Genomic DNA, 23,464 nt, shown 5'->3' on the forward strand with positions numbered 1-23,464 from the left:
CAGCTGTGAGCAAGAGCTGTTGTGAAAACTCTTCAGTTGGCTTACAAGTGGCAACATTTTCAATGAAAGAGGAAAACTCATTCCAATCGTTCTCCTTATTGGTTTTAATACCCAACAATATTGAAAATGAATGCAATGTTTTTCAGCAGCCAGCTACCTCATTTCATATATTGGAGTTTTCTTGAAAATACTAACATGGAAGAGTTTTTAAAATGGTTCTTCCTTGCAAATGCATTACCACACAAACCTGAATTAAAAAGAATGTTCACTGATTTATTCACTCAAGTAGATTTTCATACTGAACTACAATCAGAGCAAATATCTGAAAAAAAATTCTGGAATATTTTGCAACCTGTTGCTGGTGTGGTTCTCAAAGATCCACCGCCATCTATTAAGCACAACACATTGGGTAAAAACACTGTGAACCTTTATTGACAGCAGCATGTATACTTGTATATATATCCGTGATTATTGTGAACATTTGCTGAAGCAGATTAAAAAAAAAGAGGTCTAGGTGTGAGTGCCTAGCATTCATAGAAACAAACCATTACACTAAAAACAACGTATAAAAAACAAGTTCATAAACAAAGGCCATTGCATTTGATTAGATAATGTAAAAAAAAAAAAAAAAGAAGAGGGAAACAGTTTAGATAATCCTTCATTAACCAGGCACTTAAATGAGTACTGGTGACCAGCAGTCACTCTTTTGACCTCCTTTGTACTTTGTGTTAGCATTTTACAGCTTGTTTACCAGGCTGAACGCACACTGAGATGGATCATGAGATTGAATACATAGCATAACTACCTCAGAGAAGTACCTTTCTATTATAAACATAGTTAAAAAAAAGACAGGACCTTCATCATAAATAAACAGGCACCTGCATGTCCTTCTACACAACATGATAGAGATAAAGAGGGATATTCTTTTAAGTGAAGTTAGTGCATGGCTTCTACATTATGTACACATTGCCTGGTGTGATGGTCCACTTTGCAGCATTGCACAAAACAACCGGACCAGGAGGGAAACTGTGATTGGACCTCGAACGAAATTACACTGCAGGTTAAAACACAGTGATAGGCTGCATCCCTGCAATGGAGATAACATGAGAACTGAACATGTTATTGTGGTACAAAGGTACTGACCAATAAGCACCTCAAAGTTAATACAAGAACAGAACACACACTCATAAAAACGTACAAAGCCCACACTGGCACAGTCTCTCTATTCGACATATTCCTTGGCTATAAATTTGATCTTTTTTCTTTTTTTTTTTGTGTTGTTCCTAAAGTGTTACCATAACACGGATTACTTTTTCCACAAGTCTCCTCACGTTGCACATGACAAGCGTAACAGACGACAAACCTTCATGCAAACCCCCTTTTCCATGTCCTCTTTGAACATATAGCATAGGAACAGTTCAGTGGCACGCACACACGCACACACACACACACACGCACACTTTGGATGATCATGTTGGAAATTGGTTACAGCATACAGGTGTTGGCTCCGTGGTTGACAGAGTAGCGATAAAGATGAATGATTCAAGATGCAGCTGACTAATATTTAAGGAGCTTCAATGTTCCACTGAAGTCACAATATATCCCACTTTCCACTTTTATGAGAAAACACTAGGGAGGTTACAGAGCAGTGATCCTAAATTTCATGGTTTTTCATAAGCAATAATTGCTCTTGATATGAGCAAAGGGAAAGCACTTTATCTAACATCCCTATGAAGCAGTTGGAAGTGTGTGTGTGTGTGTGGAGGGGTAGAGGCACTGAGGTTGTGAGGCTCCGTGAAACAAAGTGTCTCTGGGACAGAGCGGCCGCAGACAGGCAGGCAGGGTCACAGTGGAACCACAGGCAGGGATTTGAGGGGAAGGTTCATCCATGCTGCAGTTAAGGCAAACGTAAACTCCTGGCACTGCTCACAAGAAGCCATTCACACAAATGTGAGTGCGTTTCCACTGATAAAGCAAAGAAGTCTTATCCACACGCCCACCTTTTGAAATGCATATTTTTTTTAAAAAAAGTGTTTTCTCCTCAACCCTCTTCCCTGAAATGTGTGAAACTAATAATCCAGCATTCCTGTCTTTATTTTTTGGGGGGAAATTAGGGTTGGTTAAAGTTCTCCTCTGATGTTGGGTCGTCTCAGACTTTGCTGTCAGAGGGCAGCTCTCCCAGGGCGTGGACGATGTCACTGAAGGAGGGGCGCTCTTTGAGGCTGGGCGCCCAGCAGCGGACCATGAGCTTGTAGATTTTGGAGGGGCATCCGTCTGGAACAGGCAGCTTCAGCTTCCCTGTCTGCAGACCTAGAAGATGGGGAGAACAAGCACAGACAAGGAGGTTAAACCAAGTCAGAAACATGAAAATATTTGGTTGTTGACTGAAGAATGCCATGTTTTGAGATCAATGAATATTCTGTGATTTCCTTTGAGAATTGATTAAATATCCAGACTCTCTTTATCAGCTTGTTTCTTTGGAACCTCTCTAACATATCAAAAAGACCAGTAGGTACATTGCTTCTCTTGAAAGACCTTGTCTTGCTTTTAGTGTACCCCACTAGAACCTGGACTTAAAATAAGCTTCTGACGTCTCATACTGACCTTCCAGCACCTCGTCGTCACTGAGTTTGGTGTATGGCATTTCCCCGTGACTGAACACCTCCCACATCAACACTCCAAAGGCCCACACATCAGACTTGGTGGAGAAGTCGTCCTCAAACACGGACTCTGATGGGAGCCAACGCAGGGGGATCCATGCCTGTCTGTAGTGGTAGTACTCACTACATAGATACACATGAGAGACAACCACTGTTAGCAAGATGAACAGCGATGAGATGCCTGAAAATTCAGTCATTTATTTTACTTCTGCTTAATGAGTGTGTCATTATTAATATTTGCAGTGGTGACTGACCTGTTGTAGACGTCCTTGCTGAGGCTGAGTGACGACACTTTGACGCGCCGTTGACTGTTGATCAGGCAGTTTCGGGCAGCTAGGTCTTTGTGAACAAAGCGGTGATTGGACAGATGCTCCATCCCATGAGCCACCTGGGCACAGATGGAAACCTGGGGAGAGAGAAAATGTTTGTTGAGGGGAAATGATTTTGGTACATGTACAGTATGATAGCAGCAAAAACTGAATAAGGTTGTCCTTCGCTGAATCAGTTGAAAGGAAAATCTTGCAAGGATTAGGATTGAGCTTGACTCTATGAAGCTGTCAATGATTTAAACTTTCAACACTTACTTTGGTCTTGGTGCTGATAGGCTGAGATTTGATCTTGTCATCTTTGCTTTTGGAAATTCTCAGGAACTGCTTTAGGTCTCCCTGATGTGATAAAAGCAGAAAAAAAAGGTATTAAATACAGTAAAAACAAGTAATGTATTCAGTACCTGTGTGTGTTTGTCTTTGTGTTTACCAGGTCGTAGTACTCCAGGATCATGTAGTGGGGCTCTGCCTCTCTACACAGACCTAGCAGGCGGACTACGTTGGAGTGACTGAGCTTGGCGAACATTTCAGCTTCACGGCGGAAGTCGAGTTGAAGCTGCTCATCTCTGGTCTGCAGGCTCTTCACCAACACCACCGTCTCCTCCTCCCTCTCCTCGATACCCTTAGCTTTGGATAGAAGCACCTCACCAAACTCCCCTTTACCTGGATTAACATTCACATACAGAAGAGCAAATGTCAGAGTAGAAATAAAAAATCAACGTCATATGTTTTGTTTTATGAGTTGAAAGTGCTGTTATGGAGTAGCCTTAAAATCAATTCACTTTCTATTAAATGGAACAAAAAGACATTTTCAGTTATTTTCTACGCAGTGACAGAATGTAAAAACCAAACTTTTTCTTTATTCCTACACTGTCAAAATGAAAACTGAATCAACCACAACAAGAGCACAGCTGTGATTTGTATGACTAGCCTGCAAATCATACCTAAAGTAGTGATGGTTTGTAGGTTTGCTCGAGGAAAGTGGAGCTTATCGTTGTTGACGTGGCTGTGGCGTTTCTCGGTTGTTGCCATGGTACCCATGTTGGTGAGTGCCACTTCTTCCTGGATCTCAGTGGTGGTGTGGCCATTTTGTTGAACAGCCCCTCCTGAGAAACACAACACACATCTCACAGGGTCAAAGGTCATAGACATAGTGCAAATCTGAATGCATGTTACAGAGCACTGTGAACATGACACAAGTAGCCAAACAAAGTCTAATTTCTCTCATTACAGTATTTCTTTACTGACCTACTTGTTCTTCTCAAGCAAATCTACAATTAGATGAAGAACAAGATTTGGAGCAAAAACTTTTTTATCATTTTATGTCTTCATGCAGTACCCAGGATGAACACAAGATGGCAGCAAACATCCAAACTTTTCAACAACGCTTAGCAGATCCATGAAGTTGAGGGAATATCAACTACTCACAAACCCTACTGGTTGGTAACACGCTACGTATTTAAACATTTTTCACCAGCAAACACACATACCATTGAGACACTCCATCTCTGGCTCCTCTCCATCCTGGCCCTTCTGCAGTCTTTTGGCATTTCGTCTCTTCTTGCAGTAGAACATGAGGCCCAGCACTACGATGATGTAAGCCACAGCTGCTCCCACTGACAGACCGATGGTTTGAATCATCTTGTAAGGAGCCCTGTCCTCATCTTCATCGAAAGTGTGCACTGGTTTATCTGTCAGGAACAGGTAGAGATACAGTGAAATGCTTTGAAAAAGTATAGTGTGTTTATTATCTTTAACACAGCACTTAACATCTTTCAGCACAACACTTTCTTGTTTTAGCATAAGGGGTACTCATTTTCTGAGTTGCCCTGTTCACCCTGTCAATACTTTTTTGCTTTGTTGGGCAGTGTTGTCACGCTGACCCTGACGAGCTACGACAAGAATCTAAATTCAATTGTCTCCTGCTTTGAACTAATCCAGAATACCATCCTGCTACTTTGGGAGATAATTAGTTGATATGGGACACTAGTGCAAGTGTGTGACTGTAATTTTCAGCTTCAGACAGCAACACAAGGAGCCACATAGTGTGAAGCGTTATTAGATCTAACGTTTGCCCAATCCCATCACCTCGCTGACAGCCGTGGCGTCAGAGATGTGGCCGCGGTTATTAACCTGTCGGGATGGATGGCAGGCAGAGGGTGAAGGTTTAATTAATGCCTTCATCCAACACTTGTGATCATGGCTTACGCCCAGTGTGTGCACCTTTGTTCCTGATGTGTGTCTGAGTGTGTTAAAACTCACCCACTACATACAGCTGAGCCACACGGTCTTTGATGCTGCAGCTGTTTCCGGCTACACATGTGTATCTGCCTGTGTCATCTGTGGTGACATCTGTAATCACCAATGAGCCATTGGGCATCATCTGGAACCTGAAAGAAAGAAGAGACGGTGCAGATGAAGCTGGAGGTCTGGATGTCCAGGACAAACAAGAGGGAAACAGGAGAAGCCTAGACAGAATGGGTCGACATGCTCCTTTTGTCTACAATGTTTCAATCATGTTTTCTGTGTTCTGAAACAAACATCTTGTTCTCTGTCACTTATTTTGACCGCCATATATTGATAATGCAAGAAGTAAAAGATCTTTTAGCAGGTGGTTGCATTTGTTTTATTTTTGTCTGTAACATAATATTACTATAAAACATATTTTAAAGCTGCTATAATCAGTGATTTATATTTACAGTGGATTAAATGACTACATAACATGAAAAGGACTGCACTTCATGACAAACCCACAGACAATTATCACCTGACTTTTCAGTTCCCTTCAACTCTACGGTTAGCATCTTTGAGCACATTGTTTTTGTTTTATGCCTGGCAACCTTACCGTTTTGATTCACTCTAACCGTTCTCATCAATGTCATTTTCAGTAAAAACCCCTGAAACCCTACTGTACACTACCTACACAGCACCAAACACCAGATAGACTTTAAATGAATACTTATGATGCTCTTTGCCTACTGGATGTGTAAATTAGAAACTGCTGATTGAAATAATAAATAGTATTTTGAGACCCTGAAAAAAGTTACTTTTGATGGACAAACGGCAACAAATGTATAAAAGTATGAGGTAAAATTTGGTAAAGGCGATAACACATTTGTATTCAGCTGTGCTATGGTAAGTCTATAGTGGATGTACAGAGATGAAACAGCAGTCAGTTCTTGGAATCTGTTTGTCACAAACAGTAATTTTGAGCCATGGTGGTTGAGCTGACACAGAACTGTCTCATTTACCTTCTGTTCTTACTGATGTCCATCATCTTGTCTTTGAGCATCCAGTGGATGTGAGGCTCCGGGTCACCGGTGGCCTGACAGTGCAGGATGGCTGTGTGGCCCTGGTACACTGTTGTATTCTCTGGGTCCAACTTAAAGCGAATGTACACTGTGTACACAGACATACATCCCCACACACACACACACACACACACACACACAGTCGTTAATAAAAACTTCCACCACAGCTGGGCTTTAACATTTTCTTTACAGACGAAAGAAGAACTGTGGTGACTGTGGTTAACATCCTCTCAGTTACACTCTACAACCCGAATCCAATTCATTACTGGGCTGTAAAAAGGCCACAGAGTACACAGTAAATGCTGCTGTGTTTGCCACTTGATGAGAATGATCAATGAGTGCAAAAGCGGCTTCAGATGTACTGAGACCACAAGTACTTTCAATGTGGGACTGATGACTAATTTGCTAGCATGACCCTTTCTCTCATAACTCCTTGCTTCCAGGATGATGAGTGAGTGGTTTACCGGCCACAGTGAGGGTCACCAAGGCTCTTATCTCCCCCTGGAGGCTGTTGGAGGCGATGCAAGTGTAGTTGCCGGCATCGCTGCGGGTGACTTTGGTAAATTGGAGCTGGCCGTTCCTCTGCTCCACATGAGGTGGCAGCTCTCCTCCATCTGCAGGGGGCGACAGAGAGACACACAGGGACATTGAGGAGGTTTAGGTCTGCAGTCTTGGTGATTCATGTGGAATTCAAGTGCTTAAATCGACTCCATCACACAGATGAAGGGGGAAATGATGCGTTATGATGAATCTTCCTCACACTCTGCTCATTACAGATTCTTGGCATGTCTCTACATATCCTCGTGGAAATAGCATGTCATCATTAACATTATGGTGTGGGGGGTACTGCTGCAATGTGGATGTGAGACATTTCCTTTAAAGAGTGTAAAACACTCAAGTTTTATCTGATTTAAGCTGCTATAAACTGAGGTTAAGCCAGCGGAGTGCACACCTGCTTTGGTCCAGCGGATTGTGGGGATCTCTCTGCCTTTAGCAGAGCACTGGATAGTGATCTGCTTATCCAGCTCCAGGCACTGAGCGGGCTGGGGGGTCGGGGTGAACTTCAGCTTCTCTGAAACACAAGTCAAAACACCACACATGCATTACATAGGAGGTAAACACACACACTGCAGATGAAATGACACTAAGCTGATGCAAATCATGCTCAGACACATTCAGCGAAGTATGGCAACATGCACACATGTGCACGCAGACGACTATAAAAACTGAAGTCTATCAGAGGCTGAGATCATATAAACAGACAGATTGGCCAGACATAACAGTGACATGTCAGGCAGTCTATCACAGTAATCCTATAGCAGCATTTATCATTGAGATAATGTGTTAAAATGGAGGCCAGAATAAAGCTGCCGGGTATGAGTCATATTTTAAACCTCTGTGGGTGTCCTACAGAGACACAACATGGACACGCTCTTCCTATTTTAGAAAATGCACACTCTTGCACACACAGGCCCATGGGCATGACCGCATTTGTTTTATATTTTTTCTCAGCGCTGTATTACTCATTATGCCCTGGATATGATATCACTCACATGATCTTTCAGTCAGTCTGGGGAATGACGTCAAGTGCACTCTCAGTGAGAAATGTATAATCTACTGCATATAACGATGAACTGACCGATTCCCTCCCACCTTACCGAGCACAGTAACTCTAGCTTGCCCAGACAGTCGGCCGCCTTCAGTTTTGGTTTCGCAGCCGTACATCTGTCCGTCGTACACCTCAACATTGTTGATCCTTAGGGTGCCGTTAGGGAACAGCGTGAAACGAGAGTCCTGGGACAAAAAAATAAAAATAAAAAAACAAAGTGGTTGTTCAAGTGAAATTCTCTAATGTCACATTCAACAAGTTTTCATCAGGAGTTGGAAGTGAATGAGAATGATGGCTGTAGATGGAATGTATGTTAAAAAAAAGAAAAAAAGAAAAAACGGTGTTGTTAATAACCGACCTCTGGTGTGATCATGATGCTGTTGCGGAGCCAGGTGACCTCTGGTTCAGGGTTGGCCTGAGCGTGACAGTGGAGGTAACCTGGTTTACCCTCTTCTAAGTAGCTGTCCTGGGGCCTTGTTACCCACACTGGTGGAGCTGTAGACACACACACACACACACACACACACACACACACACACACACACACACACACACACACACACACACACACACACACACACAACATTATATATCATCAACTCCATGGCAGTCCCTGATGGAGTACACAAAGAGTTAATGAGCTTGGCCCACTGGTCAGTCTAAACATAGACACCATAAATAATCCCTGGGTATTTGGTAAATGGTCCCAGTGTTCCCACCATGCTCCTGACATTAAAGAACACAGCTAACTGTAACATAAATAAAAATGACACCAATGTTAGCTGTTATTGGTTTGCTTTTGTTGTTTTTCAGTTTGGATTCAACATGTAAAACAGTCTTATTCAATCCAATAATTTTGGGAGACAAAAAATAAAATGCAAAAAACAACCCCAAAACATTCTACATTATAGAACAATAATATATTATGGATGATAAGAAAATTCACCCAGTTCTGTGACTGCGCTGCATAGGATATTATCTCTTATGTTTAGGTTCTTTTTTCAACTGTGAAAACTGGCCACTGATGCTGTTCTTTATGAAGGATGAAGCCTACAGAGGTGACTGTTTGACACTCAAAGATATTAGAGCATTACTTTAATGGTAATGGGCTGATTTCTTTAAAAAAGTCCACAGGAATTCAAGTGAATAAAGCCAAATTATTCAATCTGCTTTGTCTCTGACTCACTGGCCACGGTGAAGGTGACCTCCTGCGTCTTGCGGCCTGCCTTGTTCTGGGCTATGCAGGTGTAGGTGCCTGAATCTCCCCCCTCTGTGGGACTGAAGACAAGATCCAGGCCGTCCTGGTACACGCGTCCCTCCGTGGGCACCCGCTGACCTTCTCTCTCCCACCAGACCTCGGGCTCGGGTCTGCCCCGCGGAGGTCGGCAGGATACCCGCTGCAGCGTGTCCGCTGTGAAAACCTTTGACATCTTGGACGTCATGTCCTCTATCTCTGTGGTGGAGAACATGGAGAGCGGGAGAGTTTTCAGCGTGAAGTAGCAATTTGAATGCTGAAACTGATTTCCACTTACACAAGGCCCCTGATAATCATCAAACTGTCTTCAAAGCCGGTGAAGCATTACTGATTTTGAATTTCATGAGAGGCCCCCGAGTGCAGTTAATTCCAACTCACAGTTCTGTTAACAGATTTCCTGTCTTGTTAAGAAAAGTCTTCTGATTCGTAGCACAGGCCACAGCAATTAGAGAACAAAGTGCACAGTAGGCGAACTGAGTATATAGGTTGTTCTTAGTATGGGAATTAACTAGGGCTTGTGTGAGGTGGGTCATATCAAATCTGGCAGCCTCTATACAGCAAGTGGAATGTGATCTGTAGTACAAAGACTCACAAGACCTCCCACTACTGTGTGGTATAATATGGTGTGTCTCAAATGGAAGTCATTAATACTTTATTGGCCAACAACACTCTGAAAGCTGGTCAGTGACTGCGACCTACAAGTCTAAGATCTAAATCAATTAATGAGAACAGAGGAAAACACACATTTCTCAGCAGATGAAAGAGAAGTGGAGCTGGGAGAGGAGGGAGCGAGGCCGGTGAAATGAATGAGGTGGAGCTATGATGGAAAGACTGTTTAAACTTGTCCCTAAATACTGAATTCTACTGTGACACAATCCCCTATAATGCCTGGAGGGATTACCATCAGATTAAGTGAATTAAGGTATTTAAATGGAGCTGTGGTTCACTGGGTTAAAACTGCAGATACAGTCGTACCTCGTTAATCCAAAAGCCTTGGGGGGGAAAAGGGGGCTGTTCGGGAGGAATAACGTGTATGGGACACTGAAACGCATAGAAATTCCAGCCCTGAGCTTATTCAAAATATTTGACTTGCATGCACTTGCATTTCAAAATGCCGGCTGATTAGTAAGATGAGAAGATACTACACGGCTTGTCCTGGCTTTAAGCTCCAGCAGCCATTTAAAAAGTTATTTTAAGAAGTTCTCTGTTGGAGTCATGGGTCGATTGGAAAGAAGTGTGCGCTGTTACATGCAATATTAAAAATAGCTTTGATGAGTCTGGACTTGTTTATTAAACTGTTTTCACTACATTTATCATGACCTGACCTTTATGCTCAACCACAAGGTTACATCTGTTATAGCCCTGATGTCAAGTTTTCATTTTAGAGTGATTTAATACACCTGTGTATTTGGATGCAAGTCATTTCTTACAAACGCATTCCAACTGATGTTGGATGGAAATCAAGCGGGCATGTTTAAGATCATTTAACATTTCACAATCTCATAATTACACTGCTCGTTAGCCAGTTTGAGTCATACTGGCATGCTAAACTGTTATCTAATGTTACTGATGCCGCGTGTTCACCGTCTGCCAGGTGCTGTTACACTTTGGAGGAAGCTTGCGGTGGTAAATAGGCTTGGCGTACGGCTGGACCGTTGGAGGAAATAATATGTAGGGGAAGCGGGAAAGTGCATCCAGCACGGAGCGTGTAGTGGATACAGCTGGGCCGGATGTCAATAAGGGAATGTGATTATCATTAGAGAGATCTGGCTCTAAGTGAAAGACCCAGGAGAAGAGAGGAGGGAGAGGAGAGAAAGATAAAGGGCAGGATAAATATGTAACCCAAATGCCCCTCTCATTCTCGGATTACAGAATCACAGGTGTTTATCTCTCGCCACTTCAACAACTGCAAATTCAGGTTCGTGTGTGTGTGTGTGTGTGTGTATTATATACCAGCTATGAGAAGGGAGGCCTCCTGTGTCACTTGGGACCCACTGTCGCCGCGGCCGACACACTTGTAGGTTCCCGTGTTCCTGGGCTTGACCTGTGTGATCTGCAGCGTACCGTTGGAGAGCAGGAGCACTCTGTGGAGAAGAAACAAACGGTTTACGCTTCCGCTGCTGCTCGTTCAGACTTGTCGCCATCACTGACTAACAAACAACACGTCACATGTTATTTGTACACGAAGGCAACTGCGATTCCCACCACCAGACCTCGTTTAGACGACATCTGCAAACAATTCTCCGCATTTGTTTTGCCCTGCTTCGAGCACCAACCGGAGACGCTCTGCCACACAAGGGCAATACAACGACTAAAAAATTTAAGCTGTTTCAGCACAGGCCTGCTTTTTTGTACTCGGCTGGTTACCTGACGCTGTTTGAATTGCCCCGATTCACTAAACCCGAGCCATCTGCTGCCCCAAATAGTTTAAAGTAAATGCTAAGAATCTCTCTCAGGCCTGCACAGAACACAAAGAGAAGTGTCCTATATAGTGAGTTGATTTGAAAAAAAGGTGCTTTAGGAGGCCCGTCCTGACGGCTGGCCCCTGGCCCCTGGCAGGCTTGAAGGGAGTATCAGTGCCAGTGATGGACGGGATGAGAAGTAATTACAGGCTGACCTTAAGCCAGCTCCGGGGATGACAGATAGGAGGCCGGACGTCACGCACAGCACAGAAATCAACTTCATAGACCGGCCGGATCAACAGCTCATCATGGCTATATGACAAAGTCGTTACAGAGCTCATGGGAAAAGTGAATATGTAAAGCAGAGAGGAATAAGGAAAGGCACTGCTGGATGCATTTAGGATGCGTATATTTCCTGAGAAGCAGGATTCATCCAGGTCTATCTGGTGGATTCCCTCTGGAGCAGCGATATTTCTATGTCATCCTCTTCTCCTCTCCTCTGTTCAATAGCGGGAGAGAAATGAGCTTTGGGAGCTTGTGTATGTTTCCACCCCAGAGATAGAGAACTAGTGTGCAGAACATTACTTCACTCTGAGGAAATAGTCTAAAATAACCACAAAACAAAATGAACAAAGAGCTTTTTTTTTAAAAAGGTAATCATCTTTATAATTAGATGAAATTCTACGCAGCTGGAATTGGTGTGTTTTCACATTTTTGCCTCTGGAGTTGGTTTGAACCATGGGGCAGGATTTTTTTTTTTTCCGGTCTGCAATAATAGCCTTGAGCTTGAGCTGGGATTATTTTTCTTGGTTTCACACCTATGAAAAACAATCAACATTAAAATATTCACATATATCCGAAGGGGGGTTGTCTAAGCAGTACAGGTGTGAAACAGATGACATCCCCTGCAGAGAGCTGCATTCCTGTAGAATTATATCAGCCCAGATCAATAAACACAAACACATCAAAACATCAGGTGTGTGTGTGTGTGTTTTATATTCATGCTTATTACATCCCTGCTGCTGAGTCATCACTGGCTAGGTGACCGAACCTGCTTCTGAGAAGCTCATTACACAAATGACTAACTATTGATATTGAAGTCGTTCTCCTCCGTCGCTCAGTGAACACAATAATCATTTACTCTTACTCTCCGTGTGGACCAGGCTGCCTACAATGTGACTATTATCTAGTGCTTATGTGTTTATAGGGGACATGCTGGTAAGCTGATTGTAGCTTGAGGGGTTTTTCCGCTCAGTGCGTGAACACTGCAGAGCTGCAAAGTCATCCGTGATTGGCTGGAGAGAATGCTTGTGTTCGAGTGATGTATAGCAGACTGCAAAGAAACTTTACAGCGTTCTGTTTCAGTAATAACATTCCTTAATGTGCAATTCATCTTGAGCCTGAGCTGTAACGGCACAAAGAGAGCTGAGAAGGTTCCACCTCATTAGGTAGAAGAGGAATACCTCATTTCTGCACTCTCAGGCAAACAGGGCTGAAGCTTATACAATGGTAAGTAAGGAGAGGGAAACAAGTGGAGGCAGGTATCCAAGAATATAGAGTGAAAGGGAGAATTGGAGGAGTTAACAAAAAGGAGTGATGCAGAGGAGAGGATTTAGCTCTAAACATACCGAGACTTGTTCACCAGCAGCTCGTTTTCGTGGTACCACTCCAACGTGGGGGCCGGCACAGCGGTGAACTGGCAGTGGAACATGGCCTCCTCGTTCTTCAGCACCACCTGGTCCTCAGGAGTGACCACCACCCGTGGAAAACTCTTATCTGTTTGAGAGAGAGTAGACAAACATCTGCACGATTACATCTGCTGGACAGACCATCAAGTCCCATCTGTGTGGATGCTCCTGCATCTCTGCTCCGGGCTTTATTAAAAGCTGCCAACAGCAGCGTGAGGGCTGGTGAGCGTGCGGCCTTCAGATGGCAGTGTGTGTCAACACCTCAGGGGCCCCGGGGAGACTAATGAGGTCAGTGAACAGCTCGTTCCAGACCCTAGGCTTATCAGGACAATCATCTCCTCTTTTTTTTAACCTCCTGGATCATAACAATCACACACAGGAGATCATCTATCTCTTCTCTGTGATGATTTTAAGTCATGCAAGAGCCAGGAATCCCAAACGGGGTCAACTGCTATGGAGACGAAAAAAATTGGTATCCGAATTTAACTTAAATGGTAATCCACGAAAAAGACTGATGTTATTGCATTTTAAACAATGAAGGTTGCAGGATTTTTTGAAGTTAATATTAAAACACCCCCAAAAGGCTTTCACTGCATAATATTTTCCTTCTTTTCGCATTCTTTTAGGTCTTTCCACCCTGCAAGCCTCTCTCTACCCCGCCTGCTTTGGCTAACACTGGACTGGGCTGCTCTGACCTGCCAAAACCAGAGATTTGGTACTGCTAAACCTAGACGAGGAGTAATAACCACACAGATGTTAGGACATTGTTATACTCCAAACATAAAGCTGAAGGGTGTTGAGCTCGATAAAAGAAGGAGGAACATGAAAATACTCATAATCTGGGTTTATATGTGTGAGTATTTCAAATCTGAACAGCTGAGGGCAGGTGCCGGTGGCAGTATCCGGATACGGCTACTGGTTGGACGGTGAAAAGAAAAAGAGGGGGCGTGGATGTCGCTCGGAGCATACCTGGCCCACCCAGGAAGTTGACTTAAAGAGCTGTGGCCGTGCATTGAGAACCTGCCTAAATCTGTCAGCCTTTCCTTACTGTGAAGCCCTATAGAAGCTCAGAGGGTGGCAACATGGTAACTGGAAACTCAACAATTATCCATTCTTCCTCCACCCAGGTGCTAACCTTGCGTGTCTATGTGTTGCAGGTGGCTAATTAGAGTGAAGCGAGGCATCGGGTTTCTCGCACAGATGTGTTGCTGTATGATGGGAGAATACACAAGGGGGGCACACACACACACACACACACGCAGAGTAAACAACGAAAGTCATGTTGAGAGCCTGCAGAAATACAAATAACTTCACTATACAACACAGTACAGCCAGATCGTCTTTGAAAAGCTGCAGTTACGCAGACAGATCGACAGAGTGACGCTGCTGAGGGAGCTGATGTTACTGTTCGCTCGGTAGATGTTTGTGATGTTATTTCTGTCTGCGTAGGCGGCGGGGGAGGAAGGCGCTAACACACACTCTCTGGTTATCACATTAGGAACTCCATCACTTTCTCTCCCTGCTGTCTCTCTCACCGCTAATGGTCTACATCCCCCTTCTACCTCTTTGCCACACTTCTTGGTAGGTGTGTAAATGTGGAAACATTTGCTGAAAGCAGAAAAACATCTGATTGTTCATCCAATTACAACAAACGCCCCTAGAGTGAGGCTGCTGTGAAGAATGAGGTGTGTTTTTAAAAGAGTGCTGAACTGAGAATCATTTTCATGTTACAATAGAGGAACACACACACACACACACACACACACACACACACCGATGATGTTGAGAGTGAAGTTGCTGTTGCTGCAGACATGGCCGGCTGCGTTCTTGGCACAGCAGTAGTACAGGCCGTTGTCTTCCGGACTGGCGCTCTTGAAGGTGAGCGTCCTTTCTTTGTTGTTGATCTGATGGCTCTTCTCCGTCAGCTTCACCCCGTCCTTGAACCACTGGCATGTGGGCCTGAGAGAGGAGAGGAGGATTAAAGAGGACAGGCATGAGAGATTTCAGAGAAAAGAAGACAAAATTAAGGGAGGAGGGGTTGGATGATGGAAGAAGCCGAAAAAAGAAGGCACAAAGGTGAGGAGGAGGGGGGGGATAGAGGAAGAATGAGAAAGGCCGACAGAGACAGAAGAATAGTTTTCAAGTACAGTCTTCAACGTGATCTTTAACCCTGAGATCTCTGAACTTAAGGTGACGGTGGAGGAGACTCACCGTGGGTGTCCGTCAATATGACAGCGCAGCGTGACCGGCGCTGAGCTCTCGATCTCTCCTTCCGAGGCGGGCTCCTTTAAAGTCACACCGCCACTTTCTAACCCTGCGGAGGAAAAAAAAAAACAAAAAACAGAGGACACTGTAAGTGGGAGACGGGACTGAGAGGAACAGTTGAGGAGAAGGACAGGAGGAAAAATTGAGTTAAGTGGTAATCATTTGTCCTTCTGGGACACGCGACGCGGCGGGCCAGAGAGGGCAATGCTAATGAGTGCAGCAGGGAGTCGAGGCGCATCACTGTGACAGCTCTATGACTCAGGAGCTGGAGGACAAAGCAGGGAGCTACCACATCACTGGGTCAGCTTACATCAGCATACCACAGTCCTGCACTCACCAGAATGAGCTGTGCATTTACAGTGCTTTTTATGGACATTTAATGGACAGTTCATTGACTTTCTCTGTTAAAAAGGGCCGTTCTGGCCGTCAGAGTGGCCCATAAAATCAGGCAGAAAGGAAATGAGCAACAAGGCAACGACGTACTTGACTTTAAGCAATAGCACCACCTCCGTTGAGCAAGTTATGTTGGAAACGATGAGGTGTACTTGTTTGCTTCAGACCTGACCCGTGGTGTCAAATGCCACAACAAAGCGATGAGAGGCATCGCTCACATGAGTCACACGAAACCTGATCGATGTTGTCGGGGGTGACTGATGAAAGTTCACAAAAAAAGAAAACAGATGGGAGGGAAATTGATCCTCAGCTGTCCCCTGAACGCATCACGGTGCAGTGAGAAACGAGAAGAGCGGTTTGGTTTTACCATTAAGGATTTGACCCCGTACAACAGGATATATATATCAACTACATGCAGTATATACACCACAGTATATATCAAGAAATCATCACGGCAGCAAATCATTCCTATAACCTCATATGAGATTGGTAACATATGATCATTTTTCAGTGCAAAATGCTTTCAAATGTCCCGACTGAAAGGAGACGAGTAGATATATCTCATGATGGACTGTGGCTGCTGTGAGCTAAGCTTCTTCGGTGTAGCCAGAAATTCAGTGTGTAAGCCATAAAAATTGCTGTATATGATCTGAAGGAAACACTAGCTTATCTCCTGACAAAGTCACAACCTGCTTCTGAGTTAGATGGCCACTAAAGTCTACCAGAAGAATGAAAATATATTAAACAGTTATTTAGAGACACCAAAGTTACCTCCTTCGCAGAGTGACGTGCTAGATTTGGCTGTAATACAGCTCTACTGTACCTGACTGGAATTCCCCTTCCTCCTGCTGTGCGTGTTGACAATACAAATACTGCATGTTTCTGCTGAATGACAACAAGGGCTAATTGTTATTTATATGATGATATTTAAGCTGTGGTTGTATGACATGTAGTTACTTTACATGCTGTGTGGTTACTGGGTGCATACATCCAGTCACTGAGAGAGCATGTTTGTTTGGGTTGCCCTGGTTTATGCATGAGTCTAGGAGGGTTTTGTGTGTGTGTGTGTGTGTGTGTGTATACATGTGTATGTATGTATAAGACATTCCATCACGCTGAGCTCCATTCCCATGGCCCGTGGCTGAATAGTGCGGATGGATCTCTGCTGCTTGTTTGTATCATCTATAAAATATGCATGGCATGAACCTACACCTGAGACAGCGTTGAGGGGATGGGGAGGGGTGGGTGAAAGACGCAGAGTCCCTGTGAGGTCAAGGGGGGCGCTAGAGGAAGACTTGTCACAATGAATTACACAGGAGGAAACCTAGCAGTGCTCTGCACCCTGAGGGATCACGGGAAACCGTCTCTACAGTAACAGGGCCTCCACCCCCCCCTTTGCTTATATCCCCATCTGAGCCAGGCGGCGCTCATTAGCTTCCTCCTAAAAAACACAGATGCTCCAACAACTGTTAGTGTGTGTGTGTCACTCTACAGATGAACAACTGTGTATGTTTCTGTGCGTCTGTCAGAGACACGTGTTTGTGTATGCATGTGGTGTTGAGGAGTGAAATACAGCGGATGATGCTGTTGCGACAGAGAAATGATGTTTGCGCCCCTGAGCGTGAATGTTTGCGTGCAAATGTCTTTGACAGCTCTGTATGCTAAACAGTTGTGTGTCTCAGTCAAGGCCGTTCCAGTCAATAGCTCCAGTAATTTAGTGAGGAGGAGAAGGAGGAGGCGGCGATGAAGGCCAGACATGCAGACAGACCTGTTATTAGTGCACTGGAAGCATGAGGGGCAGACAAAACCAGAAGGGGAAATGGTGAGTCACTGAGGAGGAGGAGGAGGAGGAGGAGGAGAGTGTAAGAAAAAGTTCAATGGAACAGCAACAATCATCTGCAGTCAGATGTGAGCCAAACATCATTTGCAAACGAATCGAAGCATTTCCCTGGAGAACAGGTGAGCGTCTCCAGAATCAGGTGGTGCCAAACGATCAGCCACAGAACATAATGCTGTCAGTGTGTGTTTTGCTGCTGTCTATTGCCAGTAAAAGTGAAATAAACACAAAAAGACGTGAAGCGGCGTGAGCGGTAAGGCTGAAGAGACAAAGACAAACAGGACTGGGCATACTGCTTCACCTCTGTGAACTATGAATCACCGGAACAATGAGCGCTTACCAACACATATTGCATTGTGACAGTCTAAAGTTTCTGCCACTCTTGACCTATTTGGTGCTCCATCAGGTTAAATCTAATTCCTGGTATTATTTCGGTTCCAATTTGACCTGGATTTTCTCTGAGAGTCGCACATTCTAACCCTTTCTTGCACGGCTCCATTCACAGTTCGGGTTTCTCCAGCTGTCCACTCGACAAACAGAAGGCATTCTTTCATAACCTATTAGTGGCGAATACTTCCCCATAATCCCTCGCAGAATGCATGACTAAGTGTTGGAGCAGGCCTGCCAGCTAACGCCATAATTAGGGGCGTATAATTATTATGTTGGAGGCAGAACAGGAAGCTCTATCAACACAGGGATGATAACAGATGAATTGTGAGGATATTGTCAAGGCAGATGCTTGGACCATTCATTCCTCACCGTGCCAACAGGCAGCTGTATGTGTGCGTGTGTGCTTGTTTCACTCAATGAGCTGATTTGTTGCTATGGAGAAGGGTTTCTGAAACAGACAGACAGGGTGGATTGTGTTATCAAGGGGAGTGCTTTGGATATGATTTGACTGACAGCACCATATGGGTGTGGATATAACTAAAACATATGGCGGATTGCCTTCAAACTGTAAACTTTGTATAAAGGGCACAAGCTTGGGAAAAGCGTGACAGACTGTGCTCCTTGTTAGAGGAGGTGTCAGATTTTATCAGCTGTGGTTGGCAGAGGTCAACAGGCCAGGCTGCAAACTATGGCAATTCAGAGAGATGCTGCTGGTATGACAAAGCAGATAGAGGAGGAAGAAGGAGAAAAAAAAAAAAAAAAAAAGGACAGGGGAGAAGCTGCCGGGTGGAGCCTGGGTCATTAAACATGGGGAGCTGCATTTTGTCAGCTCACAGAAGAAAAGAAACAACATTAAGATGTAGGAACTGTGACAGGACGAGAAAGTGGATTTGTCAGTAAGGATGCTCTAAAATGCATCTGCTGAACAAATGTAGGTTAAGGACACATGCTGTGTGATTAGAGCAAGATGGCGTGTGTGTATGTGTGTGTGTGTGTGTGTGTGAGTGTGTGTACTTTAGTCCAAGTGGCTGTGAGATTTGAAAGATTAAATCAGGAGGAAATGTTCCCTGCCTGTATTTCTACTGTATGTTTCTCTGTTTGCTTCTTTCATAAAAAAAACATGCAGCAGATTTCCAAAACCATGTCGGTCTGCATCTTGTTACCGACAGTCAAGCGAAGCGTTGCCCCCAGGACCAACAAACATGCTGACAATAGTGATGCTTCAGCCTGACGCCTCTGCTGGACGCGGTCTCGCCATAGAGACCCAGTGACCGGGCAGGACAAAAGGATGAAGGGGGGCTAAAACCTCTATTAGTGAAAACAGAGGGGGGATAATTACTCTGAATAACTCTCAACTGGCAGGATTTGCCCACCCACCATTGAGAGCAGGATAAATTAACTCTCTCTCTCTGCGTAGGGCAGGAGGGGGGAGGGGTAACAATCTACTCTACTACAGTCCATGTACAGTACATATGGAATGCCCCCCACCCTGACAACCCACATTTACTACTATGCACGCAAACTAGTATACACATGAGTGAACGCACATGCCAGATTAATACCAGAGGGGGGGGTTCTTTACTTTAAAGCTGCATGCGGCTTTATCACCCGTTAAATGTATGTTGGGGAAATACGAGAACATCTGTCATAACATGGTCTGATCCACCTAAAGTGATCCAGCAATGATCAGCTGACCTGTACATTGAGTCAAAGAGACAAATGTGTTGATACACACAGACAGATGTAGCATACAAAAGTGATTTACTACTGTTTACCTTGTGTGTTTGATTCAGAAAAATATGTGCTGTGCTGCAAAATTATATTTAGAGAACAGAAACTATTGCAGCTGGTTTCTTATCAAGAGCAGTGTTGCAGGAATCCGCTGCCTAACCATGTTATCATGTTGTAAGAAGTGTATTTCTTATCAAACTGATACTAAGCTATCAATCTTACAGTTTCTGGCAGAATGTTAATGTGGTTCGTTGGTAACATTGCGTCCATTAATAAATGTCTCTCAGCTATGTAACTGCTGCTCATATCTGCTTTATGTACTTACATGTGTGCAGAGCTGAAAGTTGAGAAATGTGTGGTCACAGTGCATCAAGTCTTTTGTCCTCATGGTGGATTTTCCAAAGGCCTCTTCAAGCATCTCAAAAACTTCCTTGAACAGCTACTTAATAATAATATATAAGTCTAATTTCAAGTCTTTATTGAAGGTTACTTTACTTGCTTGCATTCATTGATTTTTTGGCTACTTGGGGGCAGCACAACAAGCTGTAAACACAACACTGACTTATTTTCACCTTATAAAAACATATGGCAAACACTTGCTGCTTACACATCCAGCGGTTATGGAGCAACATTAGAATTCGTCTGCTAATGTCCACCTGATGAATGTAAGTCCGATCTTCAGTCTCATTTTCGCTCTGTTTTTGGTCTCCACCACATACTGAGGGGAATATCTGACTCTTTAGCTGCTAAATGCTCCAATATGTTCACAAAGTAGCATCTAACCTTATTTGCTGATGCTGGGCAGGTAGCGTATAGTTGGTTCTTCAGAGATTTTTTATTGAAGACTGCCGTCTGGAAACAACACCAATGAAAGCAGTGAGACTGATCAAAACAGTAAAGTTGTGGAACAGAAAACCAAAACAATGGACTGAAAGACGCTGTAGAGCTGATGCAAAGAGTTGGGCAATAATTCTCTCTGGGTTTGTTACTACAAGTGACCACTTTCACACATAGTAAGTTAATCCATTGTTAATATAGAAATATTGATTATTGCAACTTTAACATGTTGCCTCTCAAACTAAACTGAACAAAATAAAGAAATGAAGATATTCTATGAGGGCCAAGAAGAAGTCAGATGTTTTTGACGCTTGTTCTCTAAATGTGTATTTGTGTGGAAGTAATGCACGTCTACACTGTTCATAAAATATATTACCACTCTTATGTAAACAAGTGAACATATATGTTTCCATGATTAAATGAGTTCAATATGAAAAGAAGATTTTTTTAAAATTTACATAAATCTTCCTTCCAATAAAAATATGCTTTTCTTTTCCAATGCGTGGGACCTGGCAGATGAGTCAGTTTATTCTGGGTCACGATGGCAGCTCTTAAGAACTGGTGCTTCATGTCAAACTTGTTTTTTTTTCTCTTTTTAAATCCGTGGGAGTGTGTCAGTTGAGCTTTATTGACACACTAGATCATGTTTAATTGCAACACATAAAAGCAGTTCCTTTAAGATCAGACGAGGTTTGGAAAACTGATGTGTTTCCTTTGGTCTATCTGGCTAAAACTTTAATTATTCAGAGTTGGTGCTCAACATCGCAGACCACAAATATCCACTAGTGGAGACGTATTACAGAGCCGAGGTTAAACCTCTGCTCTCTCCCCTCTGTCTGTCCTTCTCGGACTCTCTGTCGGTCGTTCAGTTTGTTTCTAGGAGGTCTGCACACTCATCTGTTCTTGCAATCAGCCTTTGAACAAGCATCACCACCACGAAGAAAAACCTCCCGGCAGAATGTAGCTAGAAAGGACAACATATTCCAGATGGAGCCATTTTTCACCCAGCCTTGCCCCTCACCCACCACCAGTCATGGTACAAACTCAGTGTTTGTAAGACACAAAGGCTTTTTCAGTAACAACTGGTACCTGAGGGCTTTGCACAATACATGAACAAGGTTGTTATTTATCCAAAGAATTCCTGTTGCTTCCTTTGAAACTTAAGAGGATCATTGAGGTTTGGTTATGGGGCTAAGCAACAAAATTAAGATAATAGCTTGCCTCCTCTTAATGGGACAAAACCTTTAGAAAGCGATGGAGTGAAAAGGCTGTTATGAATAAAACGCTGAAGCGAAGAGGGTAGTGTTAATCTAAACCTAAATAATTATATAGGTAGAAGGTAAATTGCGCTGCTCGGTAATTTCCAGACAAAAGCCTTTTGAGAGTATATGGGAAAAAGGAGTGTAACAAAAAAAGATACAAGCAACAAGAAACACATGCTTGGTGGCACACGTATCCAGTTTCCTTTGGAGAGAGGGAGAGGAAGCCACAAAGAACGAGGCAACAAGGTGGAAACATTCCTTCAGCTCATACTACCCGTCATCCTATACTGTTACTTTTGTTTTGCTTTTTTGATCCAGAAACTGGATGCACACCCTTGTTGCCATTATGAAACCCTGTCAGCTGGCAATCTTCACTCAGGAAATCAGAGGTTTTTTCCTGAAGGAGGGTGAGAACAGCTTGAAATGAAACACTCACACTTGATATTGAAGGAGGCGTTGGTGGAGCGGAGCACGTCTCCCGTGACCGTGTTTTGTGCCACGCACTCGAAGTTTCCCGCGTCCAGCCGCCGGTCCACGGCGGTGAACTTGAGATTGCTGCCCTCCTGGAAGCGCCTTTCGTTGCTTTCCAAGGGCTGGCCGTTGTGAAACCAGCCGTAACTGATGTCTGCCGGATCGCTGACCTCGCAGCGTAGCATGGCGCTGCGGCCGTGCAAGGCATCCTGGGACTTGGGCTCCTTGGTGAACTGGATGTCGGCAGCCTGGATGGACAGAACTGGAGAGGGAAAAGAGAAAGAGAGAGGGAAAGTAAATGACAGAGGATTAGAAAGAAGGCTGCTGTTAACATTTTACTGCTTTTTCCGTTCATTAAGTGTATGCCATAGCGACCACTTAGCCTTGTGGAGGAATGTAATGTTTAGACAACACTGGCTGGCTGTGAATGATTTTGTCGTAAAATGATCAGACCTAAGACGGAGAAAATGCCTTTTTTTCCCGTTGGGTGAGGCTGTGACGTTAGCGGCGGGTGATCCGACACGCGCAGAGAAAACAGAACGCGGCCCTCGCAGTCGTGCGCCGTCAGCTCAGGGACACACGTCTCTCAAATAAGACATGATGTGTTGCACACACCCTCGCGCACGCTTCAATCTTTTATTTCCCCCTCATGATGTTGTGTACAAGCTCTGCGTGAGAGACATGTTTTCTGCTCCAGTTACTCACATTTCACTGGAGAAAATGACAAGAGTGTGACCTGGAAGACTAGAAGAATACTAGAGAATACTATACAAGAGAGAGGTAGCAGTGATATTATGAATACTCATCACCAGCTAACCAATTCATCTTCATATTCTATAATTACACAACATATTGGAGTTTATTTCAGTTCTCCAATATATTTTCACAGCTAAGTGCGCTCTTGATTGTTTCTAATTAAAGGCATCATGGTGAGAAGATGGAAGGGGTCTGATTGGCCCGCTCAGGATTTAAACTCAGCAGCTGCACTCTGTCTTCTTGTTTGAACAGCTACCGCAATGAACTACTC

The 23,464-nt window shown here is 43.9% G+C and overlaps 1 protein-coding gene across 1 annotated transcript in view; it reads right to left on the minus strand.

Annotated features, from left to right (window-relative positions):
- Positions 1-410: 410 nt before the first annotated feature.
- ptk7b (protein tyrosine kinase 7b) overlaps positions 411-23,464 on the minus strand; it is a 72,725-nt gene continuing 49,671 nt past the window's right edge. Inside the window, exons 2-20 of the mRNA XM_067609638.1 lie at positions 22,403-22,699; positions 15,463-15,565; positions 15,026-15,210; positions 13,192-13,339; positions 11,115-11,245; positions 9,093-9,359; positions 8,265-8,401; positions 7,956-8,091; positions 7,250-7,369; positions 6,762-6,911; positions 6,238-6,385; positions 5,249-5,376; positions 4,477-4,677; positions 3,931-4,092; positions 3,417-3,649; positions 3,245-3,325; positions 2,915-3,066; positions 2,605-2,783; positions 411-2,310 (exon numbers count right to left, since the gene is read on the minus strand). Coding sequence (XP_067465739.1) covers positions 2,150-2,310; positions 2,605-2,783; positions 2,915-3,066; positions 3,245-3,325; positions 3,417-3,649; positions 3,931-4,092; positions 4,477-4,677; positions 5,249-5,376; positions 6,238-6,385; positions 6,762-6,911; positions 7,250-7,369; positions 7,956-8,091; positions 8,265-8,401; positions 9,093-9,359; positions 11,115-11,245; positions 13,192-13,339; positions 15,026-15,210; positions 15,463-15,565; positions 22,403-22,699 — 3,119 coding nt within the window. The 3' untranslated portion in view covers positions 411-2,149. The remainder of the gene's footprint in view (positions 2,311-2,604; positions 2,784-2,914; positions 3,067-3,244; positions 3,326-3,416; positions 3,650-3,930; positions 4,093-4,476; positions 4,678-5,248; positions 5,377-6,237; positions 6,386-6,761; positions 6,912-7,249; positions 7,370-7,955; positions 8,092-8,264; positions 8,402-9,092; positions 9,360-11,114; positions 11,246-13,191; positions 13,340-15,025; positions 15,211-15,462; positions 15,566-22,402; positions 22,700-23,464) is intronic.

Source organism: Thunnus thynnus, chromosome 14, assembly GCF_963924715.1.
Source record: "Thunnus thynnus chromosome 14, fThuThy2.1, whole genome shotgun sequence".
Lineage (NCBI taxonomy): Eukaryota > Metazoa > Chordata > Actinopteri > Scombriformes > Scombridae > Thunnus > Thunnus thynnus.